The 16,897-nt window shown below is 36.3% G+C and overlaps 1 protein-coding gene across 1 annotated transcript in view; it reads right to left on the bottom strand.

The window, feature by feature from the left end:
- Positions 1-16,897, bottom strand: part of LOC114696996 (protein diaphanous homolog 2-like) — a 761,266-nt gene that overhangs the window by 164,952 nt on the left and 579,417 nt on the right. The window contains 1 exon segment of the mRNA XM_037199207.1: positions 15,888-16,023. Within this exon segment, the coding sequence (XP_037055102.1) occupies positions 15,888-16,023 (136 nt within the window).

Genomic DNA, 16,897 nt, shown 5'->3' with positions numbered 1-16,897 from the left:
TTTAGAAACCAATGTCACTTAATACTGTGGTTTGGAAATGGTTTGACTATCCCCCCCTCAATGATTCATTTGTTGAAGTTTAATCCTCATTGTGAGGTACTGAGGGTGCAAACTGAAATCAACTGTGGTGTTTAGAAGTATGTCATTAGGGAGGTGCTAAAGCTTAGATAAGATTATTAGAATAGAACTGCTTCATTGAATCATCATGGCTTTGTCAGAAAATGATAAAGATCAGTACAGAGAAACTCTGTCTGTAGCTATTCAATGTTCTGCCCCACCTCAGGATTCTGTCACTGATAGGTGGGTCACCAGGTGCTACCCACTTTGGATCTCCAGAACCAAAAGCCCAAATAAACCCCCTTTCATTAAATCTTACCCAGTCTGGGATATCGTTTTATTAGAAACAGAAAATGGATGAAGAAATTATTTATAGAGAATGCTCTGTAAACTTTCTGTTGATATAATACCTTAAGCCACTAGGGATTAAAAAAAGAAAGAGGAATCTCGGTGGTGAAATCTATGAGAAATTTGAAGCCATTTGTTGTATGTAAAGTATTCATCAGAGAAAAATGTTCAAATCTACTTTAAGAGAGAGGGAAACTATTTCTTAATATATCCAAAGAGGGCTGAAGATTATTTTTTGGCAGTTCTCATGGAAAAAGCTCTCTCTTTTTTATTTGCTACAGAGATCATGCTAGAATTGATAGAAAAAGATAGAGATTTAAAAATAAATAAAAGAGTTCACTTACAGGAAGAGCCTTTTTAAGAAGTGGGGTATTGTGAAAAGATTCTCACTTTTATTCAAGTCAAAGTATTCATTTTATTTTATGAACAGAATATGCAGATATTGCTCCTTTCGGCAATTCTATTACTTACATAAAACAGGCTTTGTGTGCCTTTGTAAACTGCACAGTCGGGGACAATGGCCCCTGTTGCTCCTGAGATCCCTGGACATAGTACTCTACTGAAGGCATCTTGAGATACTTCATAATTTTTGATCAAATTATTTGAGGCAATTGTGGCAAAATAATCTGTAGCATAAGAATTTGTCTTGATTCTTCATTTTCCACAAATGTCCTTTTGGATATTTGAAATAGAAATATAAAGCCTTCACAATAATGTAGTACTTTTGATTTCTGATCATTTTTAAATGATATTTTTTCTTTTACATTTATAAAATCCTATTAAGGAAGAATTTCCTCTTTGTTAAGTCACTTCTCTGAAAGGCTACAATAACTTTTTAAATGCAATCAAGTGTGATTCAGTAAGAAAATGGTCTCAATGACCCAATCCTTGTCATTGAATAGAAACACTTGCTTGTTAAAAATATATATGAAAGTGTCCATTAAGAGCGAATAAAAAACCCTTAAAATACACATACACAGATTATCATAGAAAAAGCATGGTGATAACTGGGAGAAGGTAATGTTCTTTAATAGATATATTCCTGAACAGCTGTATAATTCATTACCTATCTCCTTTCCATTATGAAGGAATTCTATTTTAATATAGAAAGGGAAATGCTACTTAAGAAATTTCTCTGCAATTCATTTTTCCAAACTAAATCCACATACATACATACATACATACAGAATGTAAATCAGTTTCCTGAATTTATTTGGCATGTTGTAGTTTTGAAAACATGACTGTATGTATCAGTGAGAGACATGCTTTTAAATAATACAAAGACAGCTGGGGTCCCAGAAACATGCACAGTATCAAGAATATCTTCTCATGTCACAGAAAGGTTCTTGATTCTGACTGAGCCTGTCATAGCCAGAAGATAAAATTTCTTTTTGAAAAACAAAGTAGGTAGAAAAGGGTCTCTTGCAAACGTGCAATGATATTATGATTCAATATAAAAAGATAATTAAAAACATGTTCAAACATTTAGCAATCTAGGACAAGGTAAGCTCTAGTCTCTGCTCTACTCTTCTGTGCTAACTAGCAAGTGCTTTGGCCTTGACTATGTGCTGCTTCAGCACAGTTGGCAACCTGTAAAATAGGATCATGTGTCATTGGATTCTTGGGCTCTAAACTTCAGTTACATCAGAATCACCAGGAGAGCTCACTAAATAATGACTTGCTGTTGCCATGATCCATCATTGTGGTGGTATTGTGTTCCCCAAAATATCGTGTACCTTAATAAACATATCTGGGGTCAGAGAACAGAAAAGCCACTAGTTAGGCAGTGATAGCACACGCCTTTAATCCTAGCATTCCAGAGACAGAAATCACTCTGGATCTCTGTGAGTTCAAGGCCACATTGGAAACAGCCAAGTATGGTGACACATGCCTTTAATCCCAGAAAGCCAGCCTTTAATCCTAGAGAGTGGTGGTAGAAAGCAGAAAGATATATAAGGCGTGAGGACCAGAAACTAGCGGCATTTGGCTGGTTAAGCATGTGGCTGGTTAAGCTTCAGGCTTTCCAGCAGCAGTTCAGCTGAGAGCCATCGGGATGAGGACACAGAAGCTTCCAGTCTGAGGAAACAGGACCAGCTGAGGAATTGGCAAGGTGAGATAGCTGTGGCTTGTTCTGTCTCTCTGATCTACCAGCATTGACCCCAATAACTGGCCTCGGGTTTGATTTTATTAATAAGAACTTTAAAGATTCATGCTACACATCATCTCCAGTTGCTTATACAGTAGTTCAGTATGAACCCAGAAACTCTATATTTCTACCAAATTCTCACATTATGTTTAAGCTACTGATCTAAGGAGTATATTTGTGAACTACTGACCTAGCAGAATTCTAAGACAAGACTCCAATGTGCTAACACCTACAGCAACAGAATGTATGATGAAATGGGACAAATGGAAAGAATAACTGTCCCTATAAGGTTACCAAGAATGAGAAATGTTTCCCAAAGTCCTAAAGAGTTGTGTGTGTGTGTGTGTGTGTGTGTGTGTGTGTGTGTGTGTGTGTGTGTAAGCCAGAGGTCAATGTTTTCTGATTTCCTCTATTGTTCTGTACGTTATTTTTGAGACAGGTTCTCTCACTAAACGTGGAGCTCACATATTGGCTTGACATTGGGATTCCCCTGACTCCACACTGAGCATACTATTCAAAGTATCTGTATCCCTAGGAATCTCCTAGAAAATTAGCAGTTATTAGTTTATTGCTGAATTCTACATTCTGGCATGACCTAATTATATAAAGCACTAGAAGTATATTATGACATATGGGGCATTACATTTCTAGGAAAATTTTGAACTAACCAAATGTTCTTTAGAAATGGAGTGAAAGAGAAAAAAGCCTTTCCTACAATGCCTAATGTAATTGTGAAAACACAGAAGAGAGGGAAATGCAAGAGAACACAAAGAGATTACTTAATTCATCTCAAATAGAGATGGAATTGCTGAGGCAGTTCTCACCACCTTATTTATATATCAGAGTGCTCACAAATCATGATGTCACCTACCAGGCAGCAATGCATCAGGAAGTAGGTGACAGTGCAACAATGCTGAAGACCGAGGGAGAGCGGCACAGCAGAATGATGAAAAGGCATCATCAAGTCATAAAATCCGCATGGCTTTACGGATAAATATTACATAAAAGCATTACATGATAATCAGAAACTCCTTTCAGAAACTCCCTACCGTCAAGAAAGTAATGTTTATAACAAAGGACTTATATTTGGTGAACTAAAGGTTGGCACTTCTTGAATATCCTGAATTTAATTTACAGATGGCCAACAGGGAGGAATCTTTTGTGAGACAACTAAGAAAAAAGTCCACACAAACAAATTGAGATATGGCCTATTTTTCCAATTTAAATAGTACAACATACTACTGCCTGACATAGATGGTGCCACAGCCATGGATGTAACTTCCAGTTTTACTTTAGTACCTAAGCACAACACATTTATTCCTTAGTTCCTGGGTATTGATTCATTTGGGACATGGCTTTATGTAACTCAGGCTGGCTGGAAGTTGCTACATAGCTTTGAATGACCTTGAATTACTGATCATCTGGCCTTCATCTTTCAAGTACTGGGATTACAGGTGTAAACCACACTGCCAGGCTTTGTTGTTACTTCCTTTTAAAGAAAATTTTTTTTGAGGCAAGATTTCACTATGGAAATCAGGCTGGCCTCCAACTCAGAGATTCACCTGCTTTTGCCTCCCAAGAACTGTGAATAAAGGCATATGCTACCACACTAGGCTAGTGTCTATATCCTTCATTCATGCTGTTCACTATTTAAGTCCAGAGTACACAATATTTTTTCATAAGGTTATACTTATGTGTTATTTTTATGAGGAAATCCCATACCTCTTATATAATTGCTTACTTCACTTCTCTGGGGTGTTCCAGTCAGAGCCAGGATGAAAAAAGCTAGGCTGCAAGCTTCACAGACAACCCCTCCTACTCTTATTTTGAAAAGTTAGGAGAGATGCAGTCCTTTGGGGCTTTCATTTATTGTTATGTTTACTCAAGTGAAAACGGATATTTTCAACATGCTTTAGTCACAGGAGCTTAGAGGATTACTTAAAAGTACAGGTTACATGTACTGTGGGAGGATGGACTGTGGTTACATTTAAAGATTAATGCAATTGTGGTTCATCTTTAAAGGCATCTCTACAGTCCCAGTGTCAATTTCCCCTCGAAATATGATAAGATAGTCCTTAAAACATAGCTGTATTGACTAAGAACAAAGAAAAAGAGATGCAAAGGACAGTATACCAAGACCTAATAACATAATGGATTCTGCTTACAATGGGTAGAGCTCTGCCTCGGAACTGGTTGCCTCAAACAAGCAAAGCGCCTTTTTAAAACACGAGGGAAGACACAGGGGAGGCAGTTTCATATACCATACCTCAGTTCAGGAGAAAGAGGTCGGTTAAGCACTCTGTCCTGAGACATACACCTTTCATTTTCAATTGTTTTCAAATAAAAAGAGAGAAATTCCCTTTTCAAGTTGGATTGTTTAAATGCACCTACAGCTACTGCTGTCTGGCAAAGGCTAGGCAAGCTCTCCCTACTGATGCATTTCAAAAAAGGTTCAATTGGCAAACGAAAGCAAGTGCAAAGGGTTTTTGACAAAAGAGGACTAGAGGGAACACATTTTCCTTTCACGGAAAAAATGTTCTAGAAAATCAGACAAGGTAGCAAGTCAACCAAGACTGTATAAGATACTGGTGAGAGGGAAAAGGAATTTGAAATTTTTCAAAGCAGCAACTGCATAGAATTATTAACTTAAATATTCAGGTAAAGATCATGTTCTAACAATAATGGGGTAGACAATCAAACAAAGCCACACATTTTACCTTTCACCTTACAGCACAGCCTAATCGAGCATTCTTTGAAAATGTAATTGGCTTAACCCATACAAGGACACAAATCTGAACTAAAATGTCCTGGATCCTGTCTGATCATCCACTTGACTTATTTTAGACCTATAAGTATCCAGGGCTCAGCAAATGGAACAGGTTAAACCAGAATTGGTTCTAATAAATAAAAGTAATCTCTCTTCCTTAGTTAATTGCACATTTAAAAGGATAATTATTTTTTGATCTCCAAATAAATTATATTATCTTCTTCTAGGCTTTTATTAAGTAGCATATGAAACCTACAACTGATTAGGAAGACAGTCAGCTATTCTAAGTATAGGTTTTAATGTTTTTCCAATATCATCTTAACAAAGGCACAACTATTTTCTGTAACTAAGACATGTTTTTATCCCCATAATTTCTCACTAACTAGTCACAACATTTTCTACTTTATTGATGTTCCAAATGTGAAGGGAATAACTGATGACCGAGCCTTGGTCATTTGAAAATAAGAAACACAGAAAGTTTTAAATATAAATATACATCACTTATATTTTTGGTTGTGAGCCTAGCCTTTAACGGCTGAGCCATCTTTGGGAGGCATCTAGGCAGTGGTACCGGGTCCTGTGCTCATTGCATGAGTTGGCTGTTTGAAACCTGGGGCTTATGCAGGGATGCTTGGCTCAGTCTGGGAGGAGGGGACTAGACCTGCCTGGACTGAGTGTACCAGGTCGATCTCAGTCCTTGGGGGAGGCTTTGCCCTGGAGGAGGTAGGAATAGGGGGTGGGCTGGGGGGAGGGGAGAGGGTAGGATGGGGGAGAACAAGGGAATCTGTGGCTGATATGTAGAACTGAATGGTATTGTAAAATAAAATAAAAGGAAAAAATATACATCACATATGTGAAAAGACATTCAATTTGCATGTTAAATGTGCACACACTATGAGAGTATACACATCCATACACATGTAGGTCCACATGCCCAAGTCATTACTTCTTACAGCAGAGATACCTATAGACTGAATGCCTGGTAGTTAATAACCCTTTAAGTAGGATAATGGTTCTGGTTTGTAAGACAACAATACTATGATTAGGTGTGTCACTCTGTTCAGTATATTCTGGACACTCAATAAAAACATGTAGAATTGAAATTAAAGCACTGAAAAAATTTCAACTGTGATAATTCTTTTGCACATTTAATACAACAATAGATTTTGTCCTTTATGAAGACCAAGGCTTCAAAGACACACTGTGGGTGGAACAAATATATATTTTTTTTTTTAAAAAAAAGCATTATTAGAGACTCAGATGGATTCAGTGCAGTTTGTTGGTTCTCTGAATCTGTTAGGTGTATACTGACATAGATCCAAATGCGTTCGACTGAGAAGAAAGCCAAATTAATTACATTGTGGGTATATAACAGCTGTTATTCATTTGAGACTTTTCTACAATAAGAATAAAAATCTTAAAATATGGAACCAAAGAATATCTCTAATAAGTGATTAGGCCACCTACAGTGTGTTTGGTTACTTCTTATGTAGTCAATTTTATTGTTTTCACTCACCTGCTCCAATATCATCATAGATGTTTTCCTAGTGAAGACACATAAGGCATACACAGCAACACACACACACACACACACACACACACACACACACACACACACACATATATATATACTGTAAAGAAAAGCCAAATTTGTAATTGCCAGCTTAACTCATCTCCTACACAGGACTGATGAAATCTTGCTAAATGCTCAGCACACAGAAGACAGCTCTTACAGTTTTTATGAATCCGAGGTTCTGCATTTAGAATGTAAGAATGCTTAATGAGACCTAAGTAAATTACCTATCTTGTTTCACATATTTATTTTCGTCTTCCCTTTTAAAAGAATATTTTTAGTAGTTGTAGAAACTTGTTTTCTGCAAGGGCTGATAGAAAAAGAGTTTAGGACTTATTTCCACTGAAGTGATACCATATTTGTAATTACTGTAGTATGAGGTGAGAAAAATAATCACTAATGATAAGTGGCTAAAATATGGTACATGAAGAAACACAACTTTATAATCTAGATCAAGTATAATCTCATAAACTAATGCAGTCACTAATACTGTTAAAAATGGCTTACTAGAGACTATAATAAGATCCCAGTGACCAACCAATTAGTACAGATCATGCACTATCTGCCCAAAATTATATTTGCCTGTCATATGCTGTACATTTTCACTTGTGTGAAGTATAAAGGCAAAATCCTATTAGAGGTAAGGAGATTTGGTGTGGTGAAATGAGGGTTGTGTACTGATGAGACTTTAGAAAGACAATGCATGTTAAAGACAGATGTGCAAATTGCCTCTTTGTTAGTCATAAAATTATATTAATCAAAACACCTCCCATTTAGGCTAGCCAATTAACAGTCACCTGCGTATATTCACTGAAAATAATTTTATTATTTGTTTATTAAGTATTAAATCATTATTAAGTGCCAACTGTATTCTAGGCAAGTGCTCAGAGATTTTCATATATCCTCTTATTTACTTCATATAAAAATCCCATGAAATAGATGCCATTCCTTTCTCTGTCTTTTAAATTAGGAAGCTGAGGATCAGTAAGGTTAATTGAACTGTCAGGGATACATTGTATATGGAACACTCAAGTTTTTCTGGCTTCAAAGATAGAGAGGTAAACTGATTTCAGTTGCAGTTAGTCAATGATGAGACATCTGCCTTAGATGACATAACATCAAAAATCAGCAGGTATTGGTGATTGCTACAGTGGGAATGTTTATCAAATGCATGATAACAACATAGCATGATGTTTTTTTAAAATGGACCCAAAGATGTTTCATTAAGACAACACAGTCCAGGAACAAGGAAATGGCTCATTTGGTAGGAGTGCTTACTGTACAAGCACGATGAACAGAGTTCCAATACCCAGCAACCACATTAAAAAAGAAAAATCCAGGCATAGCTGGCATGGAACTGCAACCCCCATCCTGTGTAAGGTAGAGACAGGACGATTGCTGGGGGCTGATGGAGCTGATCTCCAGGTTCAGGAGACCCTGTCTTGAGGGAATATGGAGAGTAACAGCAGGACACTCAACATTCTCTGGCCTCCAACTGTTCATGGATGTGCACATGGTACACATACCTTAGTGTGCTAAATGCTCTAAAGACCTGGGTAAAATTTACTGTACTGAATAATTTTGAGAAAGCCACACCCCAATCTTCATTGAAAAATTCCAACCTAGAGAACAAAGAGAAATAGCTCTGATTTTGAACTACTATATATTTCTTTACATGTTTGGTAATATAGAGAACAATGTAGCTTAAATAAGTAGGGCATCATTCTGATATTCCTCTTGTTTACAAAGAGAAGGTTTTTACCAAGTCATGATTTTCTTTTAGTTCCACCAAGTATATGAACTTGCTTAACACTACATTAGCATCTAAGAACTATTCATTAGCATATGTAAAATATGCAAGAATGGTGGTGTGTATCACCTCAGTAATTTATATTATCAGAGATGCTTAAATACTATTTCAATAGATTTTATCATTTGTGAGGTTTTGCACCTGTAACTTGGGTTACTATCATTTAAGGTCTGGAATATGACAGCAAGAAACATAGTTTTAACCTATCCTAATTAAAAAAAATATGTATGGGAAAAGCATTTATTTACTTAGATGATGTAATTGCTTTCTGAGTTAGGTCTCTCTACTTAGTTCAGGCTACATTAAACTCAAGATCTTCCTTGTCTCTGTCTCAGAAGTGTTATGATTACAGGTATGCAATGCCTTGCCCAAGTCAAGAGATAATTATTTTAAATTTTGGAAAACAGAGAAAACTGAAATTGCTATCAACCATTATTTCTAGAATTTACTTCTTTGCTAAATACAGTTGAAGTTTATCAAGAAAAGGTTTCATATAACTCTTAGAACAGGCATTTAGAGAGGGGAATTGAAGACATGTAAGAGAAGGACAGCAGTACATGTTCTAGGTTGGGGCAGGCTTCCTGGAGAGAATGTGCCTGTGCATTGCATTAATACACTAAGGCATACACATTAAAACTTGCTATTCTCTTCTGAGAAGACTGATTGATCCTCATTTACTATCAGTGGACTAGAAGTCAACAGGCAACAGTAATTTCCATATGATATTATATGAGGAAGAACAAAACCATTCCTGATTAAATAATATTTGCATCAGAATCACAGCTGTAGTTTGCAATTTTAAAATATCTTTTTTTAATGTATTTTCCTTATTGCTTCCTGTAAGTCATTGCAGGTAATTTGCTGACTTCCATAAACATGAAAAAAAGAGATTTATTTATAAATATTTGGTAAGCTTTCTTTCTCTACCCACATAACTAATTAATGGTTTTAATGGTCCCTAAGTTAATTATCATCTATATCAACATAAGTACAGGTTGGAGAATGTAGATTATTCCCAGTACTTTATGTAGTTCGTATACTGTGCACACACTGAGCACATTTATTGATTTAGCATAATTTTTGCTGCATGTAAATTAGCTTTCTCCATTTTACATTCAAATAAATACTATATTACTGTGCATGCTCTAATTATGATTATTTTGGAAATGGTGCAATAAATGTTAGTTGGATGAATGAAATAACCTAATATGCTAAAAGACATCAATATATAATTATCTATTGGTAAAACTGCAGTTCTGAAAAAAAGTCTCTTGCTCTCTAATAAAACCATGGCTTGCAACTCACAATGTCTTTCTTCATTCTTTCATGAATTTTTTCCTTCCTGCTAGCACCGTCTTAAGCTGCCACAGGTTTCAAGTTCTTTGAAGAACGAATCAGCTACCAGCTAACTCCTTTTTCTTCACCTTTCACTGTTCTTTCTCAGCTCTGGCCTCCTTGTAGTCACCTCTCCTTTCTTGTGCTTCAGGCTTACTACCTCAGCAATCTCCAAGAGGATTCCTTCAATAACCTGGGCTCTCCTCCCTCATCATGCCAATACTCTTGTGTCTCACTTCCAAGAACTTTCATAGGCTGGCTCAATTCTCCCTTTCCCACAATTCTCCAAACCCAACTGTCTTCCCGACCACAGTAACAGCAGAAAGTATCCACTTAGCATGAAAGCACCAGAGACTGAAATATGTTAAAAGAAAGACATCACTGTATATTTGCTGTGTAAGTTAGAGTACAAATAATGCCCACCACTGGCAATTTTGTTGGTTCCCACATTTAGTATTCACAATAGAGAGAAAAAATACTGATTTCATTTCACTTTTTAAGTGAGGAAAGTCAGGACAGAAAGCTGCAATACACTGACAGATTATAGCCTAGTAAATGATGGAGACAGGACTAGAATTTAGGATCTCATCTACTTCATCATTTTGTTATATTTTCCCATGGTTCATTAAGCATAGCTTACCTAAGGCCCTGCTACCTGACATGCTGATGTGTAGCACTGCTGATGTTATTCCCCTTTCCTTGAATAGCTTGGCCTCTATTCAGCAAAAATTTGACCCATTACTCAAGGAGGAGCTCAACTAATATGCAAAGGAACTACACATAGTCTTCTCCATGAAGAGTTGACATTTTGCCAAACCAAATTGATTTCTCCCTTTGGATAGGTCTACAAAGCAAATAATCTCTATCAAGTATCAGCACACAATCTACTAGTTGCTGGTTCAGCTTTACAAAATCTCTTTGACAGCACTGATAACTTCTTAAAGGCGGGAACTATGGGAACTATTCCTTGAGCATTTTCCAGATTCTTCAGTGAGCATTAAATGACTCATCAGCATCAACACTGAGTATATTCTAGGTTCTGTGTTATTATACTTAATTATCCCATTTAATCTTTGTGAAAACTATAGAAGATAAATGCCACTGTTCTATATTATAGCTGATGGACCTGAAGCATGAACAGATACAGGAAAAGAACATGAGCATAAAGCTAGGTGGTAGAGTTAAAATGGACCTCTTCTTAACACAAAAATCACTTTTTAAATCAGGCTCACAAATTATTCCTTCTTAGCATATAATACCTATTTTCTCTTTACAATAAAAAATATGGTCTCCTGTCATGACTTTTGCCTTCTAATCCCCAGGTCTCTAAAAATGGAGATTTGATACATGATATTTTTAGGGTTCTATCTTGAATATTAACATTTTCTGCTTGGCTTTTGTGATATCTGTACTTATTTTTGAAGTCTGTTGATGATATCTAGATTTCAGACATAATCTTCTGTGTTATAATTATTCTAGTCTTTTTGAATAATTAAATCTCAATACATTTCTCCATGATAAATGTATATAATTTTATATGCCAGACTACTATATTTCATTGTTGCTACCTAGTAGTTCTATGAGCTCATGTAAGGTTGTTCTATAATAATTTGTCATTTTCTTAAATTAATGCAAAATAGAAATTGTTAACAAGTGCATGTAGTTAGAAACTTAACAACTGCATAGTTTTAGTTAAATTATAAAAGTTTTTCAGTTATTGTTAGTTTTGTGGTACTGGAAATGGAACCCAGGGTCTTGTAAGTGGGAGATAAGGATTTGACTACTGAACTATATCCCCTATCCCTCAGTTATTATTTTAATTGTATACATTTATAGGGAATAGTGTATAATTATATACATATATGCAATACCCAAATCCTAGCAATTGGCACTTAAATATTTTTACCATTTTTGATTAATGGATAAAATAATACATATTTATGTGATACACGAAGGTCCATCTTGACATATGAATATGTTCTTCCTTTTCTGCATCTTTTCATTCTTACAACTTAAGACTATACCTGCATAATCTTAGAGGGATGTCTTTCAAAATTTACTCTGAAATATGCACATAGACAAAATACTATTGAAATGCATAATAATAATATATTTGTAACACACAGGCCACAAGTTAAGCAGCTAATATTGAAGCTTATTATTTCATTGATCTACATAAAGTGACAGACATTCAAAGATAAATATTATTTATTTTCATTTTAAAATTCCATGTATGCCTGAGATTGGGTTGGTGCATGGGTGAGTGCAGTGCCCATGGGGGTCAGAAGAGGGCATAATATCTCTTGGAACTGGAATTACAAGTGGTTGTGAATTGCCTGAGGTGGATGCTGCGAACTGAACTTTCTGAGAGACAGGTATGCATTCTTAAACATGGAGCCATCTGTCTAGCATGGATAAATATTATTTTAAAAGGTATCTTTTATGCCCACATCCCTCAAGCTCAGCATATGCAGAAAAAAACTTACTGGAATTTTTACAGTGCTTTCAATAAAACTAGAGAAGATAATTAGTCATGTCGTGGTCAAATGTAGGCATATTTTCAGGGAAATAGTAAAAGACTGATAAATACTTAGGTGAATGGAGGATTTAGTGTCTTCAAAGAAAGTTAGCCTAGTTGATAACCTTGATTTTGGACTTTGAGTCTCCAGAAGTGGAAGATAATAAATTTGTTGGTTTATGCTACCACTTTCTAGCATTTTCTTACTGCATGTCTAGTAAACTAGTACTACACAACTCTAATCTTCAAACAAAACTCGTAGTTGAGATTGATTTGCTGTGTTTCATCCTCATGTATAGAGTTGCTTCTTGGCCAAACACCCTAATTGTCATGCTAGAAACCCCATCCAATGACTGAGGGATCTGGATGCAGAGATCCAAAGCTAGGCCCCAGGTGGAACTCCAAGAGTCCAATTAGCGAGAAAGAGGAGGGTTTATATAAGCGAGAATTGTTGAGACCAAGGTTGGATAAAGACAGGGTTGGATAAAGCCAAATGAATGGAAACACATGAACTATGAACCAATGGCTGAGGGGCCCCCAACTGGATCAGGCCCTCTGAATAGGTGAGACAGTTGATTGGCTTGATCTGTTTGGGAGGCATCCAGGCAGTGGGACCCGGTCCTGTGCTCATTGCATGAGTTGGCTGTTTGAAACCTGGGGCTTATGCAGGATCTCTTGGCTCGGCCTGGGAGGAGGGGACTGGACCTGCCTGGACTGAGTCTACCAGGTTGATCTCAGTCCTTGGGGGAGGCTTTGCCCTGGAGGAGGTGGGAATGGGGGGGGTAGGCTGGGGTAAGGGGAGGGGGGAGGGGGGATAACAAGGGAATCTGTGGCTGATATGTAGAACTGAATTGTATTTTAAAATAAAACAAAATAAAACATTTTTTCCTTAAAGATCTCCTTCTTAAAGTTTCTTTCCAAGGCATTTGAAAACTGAACATGTTCAAATAATATAACTCATTGTAGCTATTCTAACCAAATCTGTTTTACTACTGAATTTCTCTGTGAATATGTTACCTTCTTCAGTGCCTTCACCTTTCAAATCCTACATCTAAGCAATCACCAGAGACTGTCAGCTTTACTTTTTGACACTCTTCTTGTGATGTTTAATATTATTCATCAACTTGACTGAGCAACATGGTCCAGAAATTTGGTCAAACACTATCCCAGATGTTTCTGTGAGGGTATTTTTGGAAGATTCTAACTGTCAAATTGATGGGCTTGAATAAAGCAGAATGATTCTCTTCTAAGAATGGATCTCATCGGTCAACTAATGTTCTCAGTAATATGAAAAGATGAATTTTATTCAAACAGGAGGAAAAAGAGACTTAGACTTTGCTGTCACCTGGATTTCTAGTCTGTGGAACTTCCTTGTAGATTCTGGACTTGTCAGTTTGCATAAGCACATGGGTCAATACCTTAAAATGTCTGTCTTGGATCACAGTAAATGCTACAGAACAGTTGCTATTAATGTTGATTGATAGAGACAAGGATAAGTATGAAGATCCTGTAGTCAGACAACTTCCATTCTATTTCAGTGCTAACATTTGCTGTTCATATACCCTACTGGGGCTAATTCCTTAAATTGTATGACCCTCAGTTTCTTATCCAAACAATGAGATAATTATAGTGAACACTGCATAAAGATAGAATTGACTTCAAACTTGTCTTAGAATGTAGTAAATCTTAGAATAGTTCTTGCTATATGCTCAGTATTATAAAAGTGCTTGCAATTTTTATTATTGCTAACTAAGTACAGCACGGAGTGCTCCAATATCAAGCATACTACTTTGTATCTTGATCAGATCTGGTTTTGTTTTTGTTTTAATTTAACCCTTTGGACCTCTTAGTCCTGAAGGGAGGAGAGGTGGCTCCTTTCTACTATGGTGATATTTTATTTGTACTGAAATGTGATTTTATTTGTATGTTAATACATAAAGTTGCTTGGGGGTCAGAGCTAATAGCAAGCCATAGCAGAAGCCAGGCGGTGGTGGCGCATACCTTTAATCTAGATCACATGACAGGCAGATCTCTGTGTGTTCAAGGATACAGCCATCATGAAGACACACGCCTTTAATCTCAATACCAACCATAGAAGACCTGGAGGTCTGTATAGACAGGCAGTGACGAGGAGGTCATGTGGTTGGGTTTACAACCAATGAGAAGGCAGAACAGAAAGTCAATAAAAAGACAGATACACAGGAAGTAGGTCTCTTGCTGAGGGGAAGGACAGCAGCAGCAGGAACGGTAGTAAGAAGGCAGTTTTATGTCTCAGCTTTCAGCTACTGCTCTGACCTGTTGGGCTTTTAACTCTGCATTTGGCTCTGTGTTTCTTATTTAATAAGACTGATCATCTATATGCTCCTAATTGTGAAAGTTACTTTCTTAAGGGAAACAACCATGCCTTCCATTCTTAAATTTTCTAAACACTTTTCTTTGTCTCTGTCCATCTGGCCCTTCATCACCCAATCTGTTTTTAGATAAAGTATCCCTCATTCTGTAGCTCAGTCTGACCTTACATTTGTGATCTTCCTGTTTCTACTTTTTTAGTGTAGTGAGTATAGATCTATGCCACCATTCTGAGAATTTTGACCTCTCTTCTTCAAAATTTAACCAAAACCAAATCAACCAATAACATATGGTCATTCTTGCTAGCTGAGAGAACATGTAGTGGATACTACATACTTAGCCTCACAGCTAAGCATGATGCTCTGCAAAATTTTTCCCCAAACCGGTAATAGTGCTGTCAATATTTATTATGACCTGAAATATACCAACTCCCAAGGAGGACTGTTGTTATGGCACTGTCAACAAATACATGCCTACAAAGTGAAATGAAGGTGTGAAGCTCATTTCCCCAGTCCAGCTGTTGACTTCTCATCTCACTCTCTTCTTCCTTCATGATGGCCTTCTCTAGAACATACTATCACAACAAATAAATGAAAAACAAGATGTCAACAACCTAACACTTCATATTGATTACCCATAATTTCCAATGGTTAGTGTAGAAGGATAAGAAATAAAAACAGCAATGTGGGAGAAATCTAACAGAAAAAAGTAATAATAGTATGAGTTTTCTACCAAGACTAAAACCACTTTATAATTTATTTTTAAAAAATCAAATCGCTTTGTACTTTATGCAACTTTATAAAATAAAATTCAATTGCTTTTATTTAGTGTGGACTGAAGATAGAACCTAGGGTAAGGTGCATACTAAGTAAATGTTCCACCACTCAGTAATATGCCCAAATCTCTCTCTGGAAACTATAATCTTCATGCCTCGCAGGCCCATGGTGTCACAGCCTACTCGAAGCATTGGAAATAGTTTTGTACCTTTGTTTATATCAATGAGCTGCTTCTTCTTCTTCTGGCGTTCCAGCTTCTCATGTTCAGCTTTCTCTTTTGCAAGTTTGGCTCTCCTGCTCTTCTCTTCCATTTCTTTTCTCTTATGATTTTCTTTCACTGCTTCCTAAAGACAAACATAAAATAAATCATGTCCATTTTCTACACACTATAAATATAACAGAGGAGGTGCACAGTTTAAAACTTCTACAAGTTTACAGAGATAGGAAATTTTCATAGCAACCTCAGAGTGTGGACATATACTTTTTGTTGACAGAGACCAATAATTAGCCTCAAGACATTTCTTCTGGAAAAAATATTGAAAATAATCTTTTCAGTTCTTGTTATGTGTTGTGGTAGCAAAACAGGGTTATCTATGTTGTAGGTTTAACAATGAAAATAGTTGGTTTGCTGTTAAAATATGAACTACTTTTGATACACAAGCAAAGTAAGTATTTCATCTTGTTATCTGCAAAATGGGTTAAAAAGATCTACCTCAAAGGATATCTATGATAATAAATGAGACGTACACTTGAAGTGGTTCCAGCAGAAGCTAACCCATTATAATCAAGGTATTTTAGTCTATAATATGGAGGCGCTTGTGTTGCTGGTGGAATGATTACACCTAATGATGCAGACGTGAAACAATCACCTGCAAGTTTCAGAGCTTTTTAGATGGTGAGACTATCAGAAATGATAAAACAGATTACAAGTTCTTCACTATTTATGGAATTTCAATGAATGAGTACATTCCTGTACATGATATCAGATAAAATTGAAGCAAAGTGACCAGATGAAATAATGTCAGCTTCTTTGAGCTCAAATGAGTCACTTCTTTAAAGACACATCAACTATGAGTTCATTCCTTCACATTCTGTTTTTTTTCTGTGATTATGATTGATTGGATATACTTCATAATATTTGCTTATGTTTATACTTTAGGAAAGTATATTTTCCCTAAACTGGATATACTTCGTAATATTTGCTTATGTTTATACTTT

This window comes from Peromyscus leucopus, chromosome X (genome assembly GCF_004664715.2).
Source record: "Peromyscus leucopus breed LL Stock chromosome X, UCI_PerLeu_2.1, whole genome shotgun sequence".
In the NCBI taxonomy this organism is placed as follows: domain Eukaryota; kingdom Metazoa; phylum Chordata; class Mammalia; order Rodentia; family Cricetidae; genus Peromyscus; species Peromyscus leucopus.
This window is presented reverse-complemented; position numbering and strand designations above follow the sequence as displayed.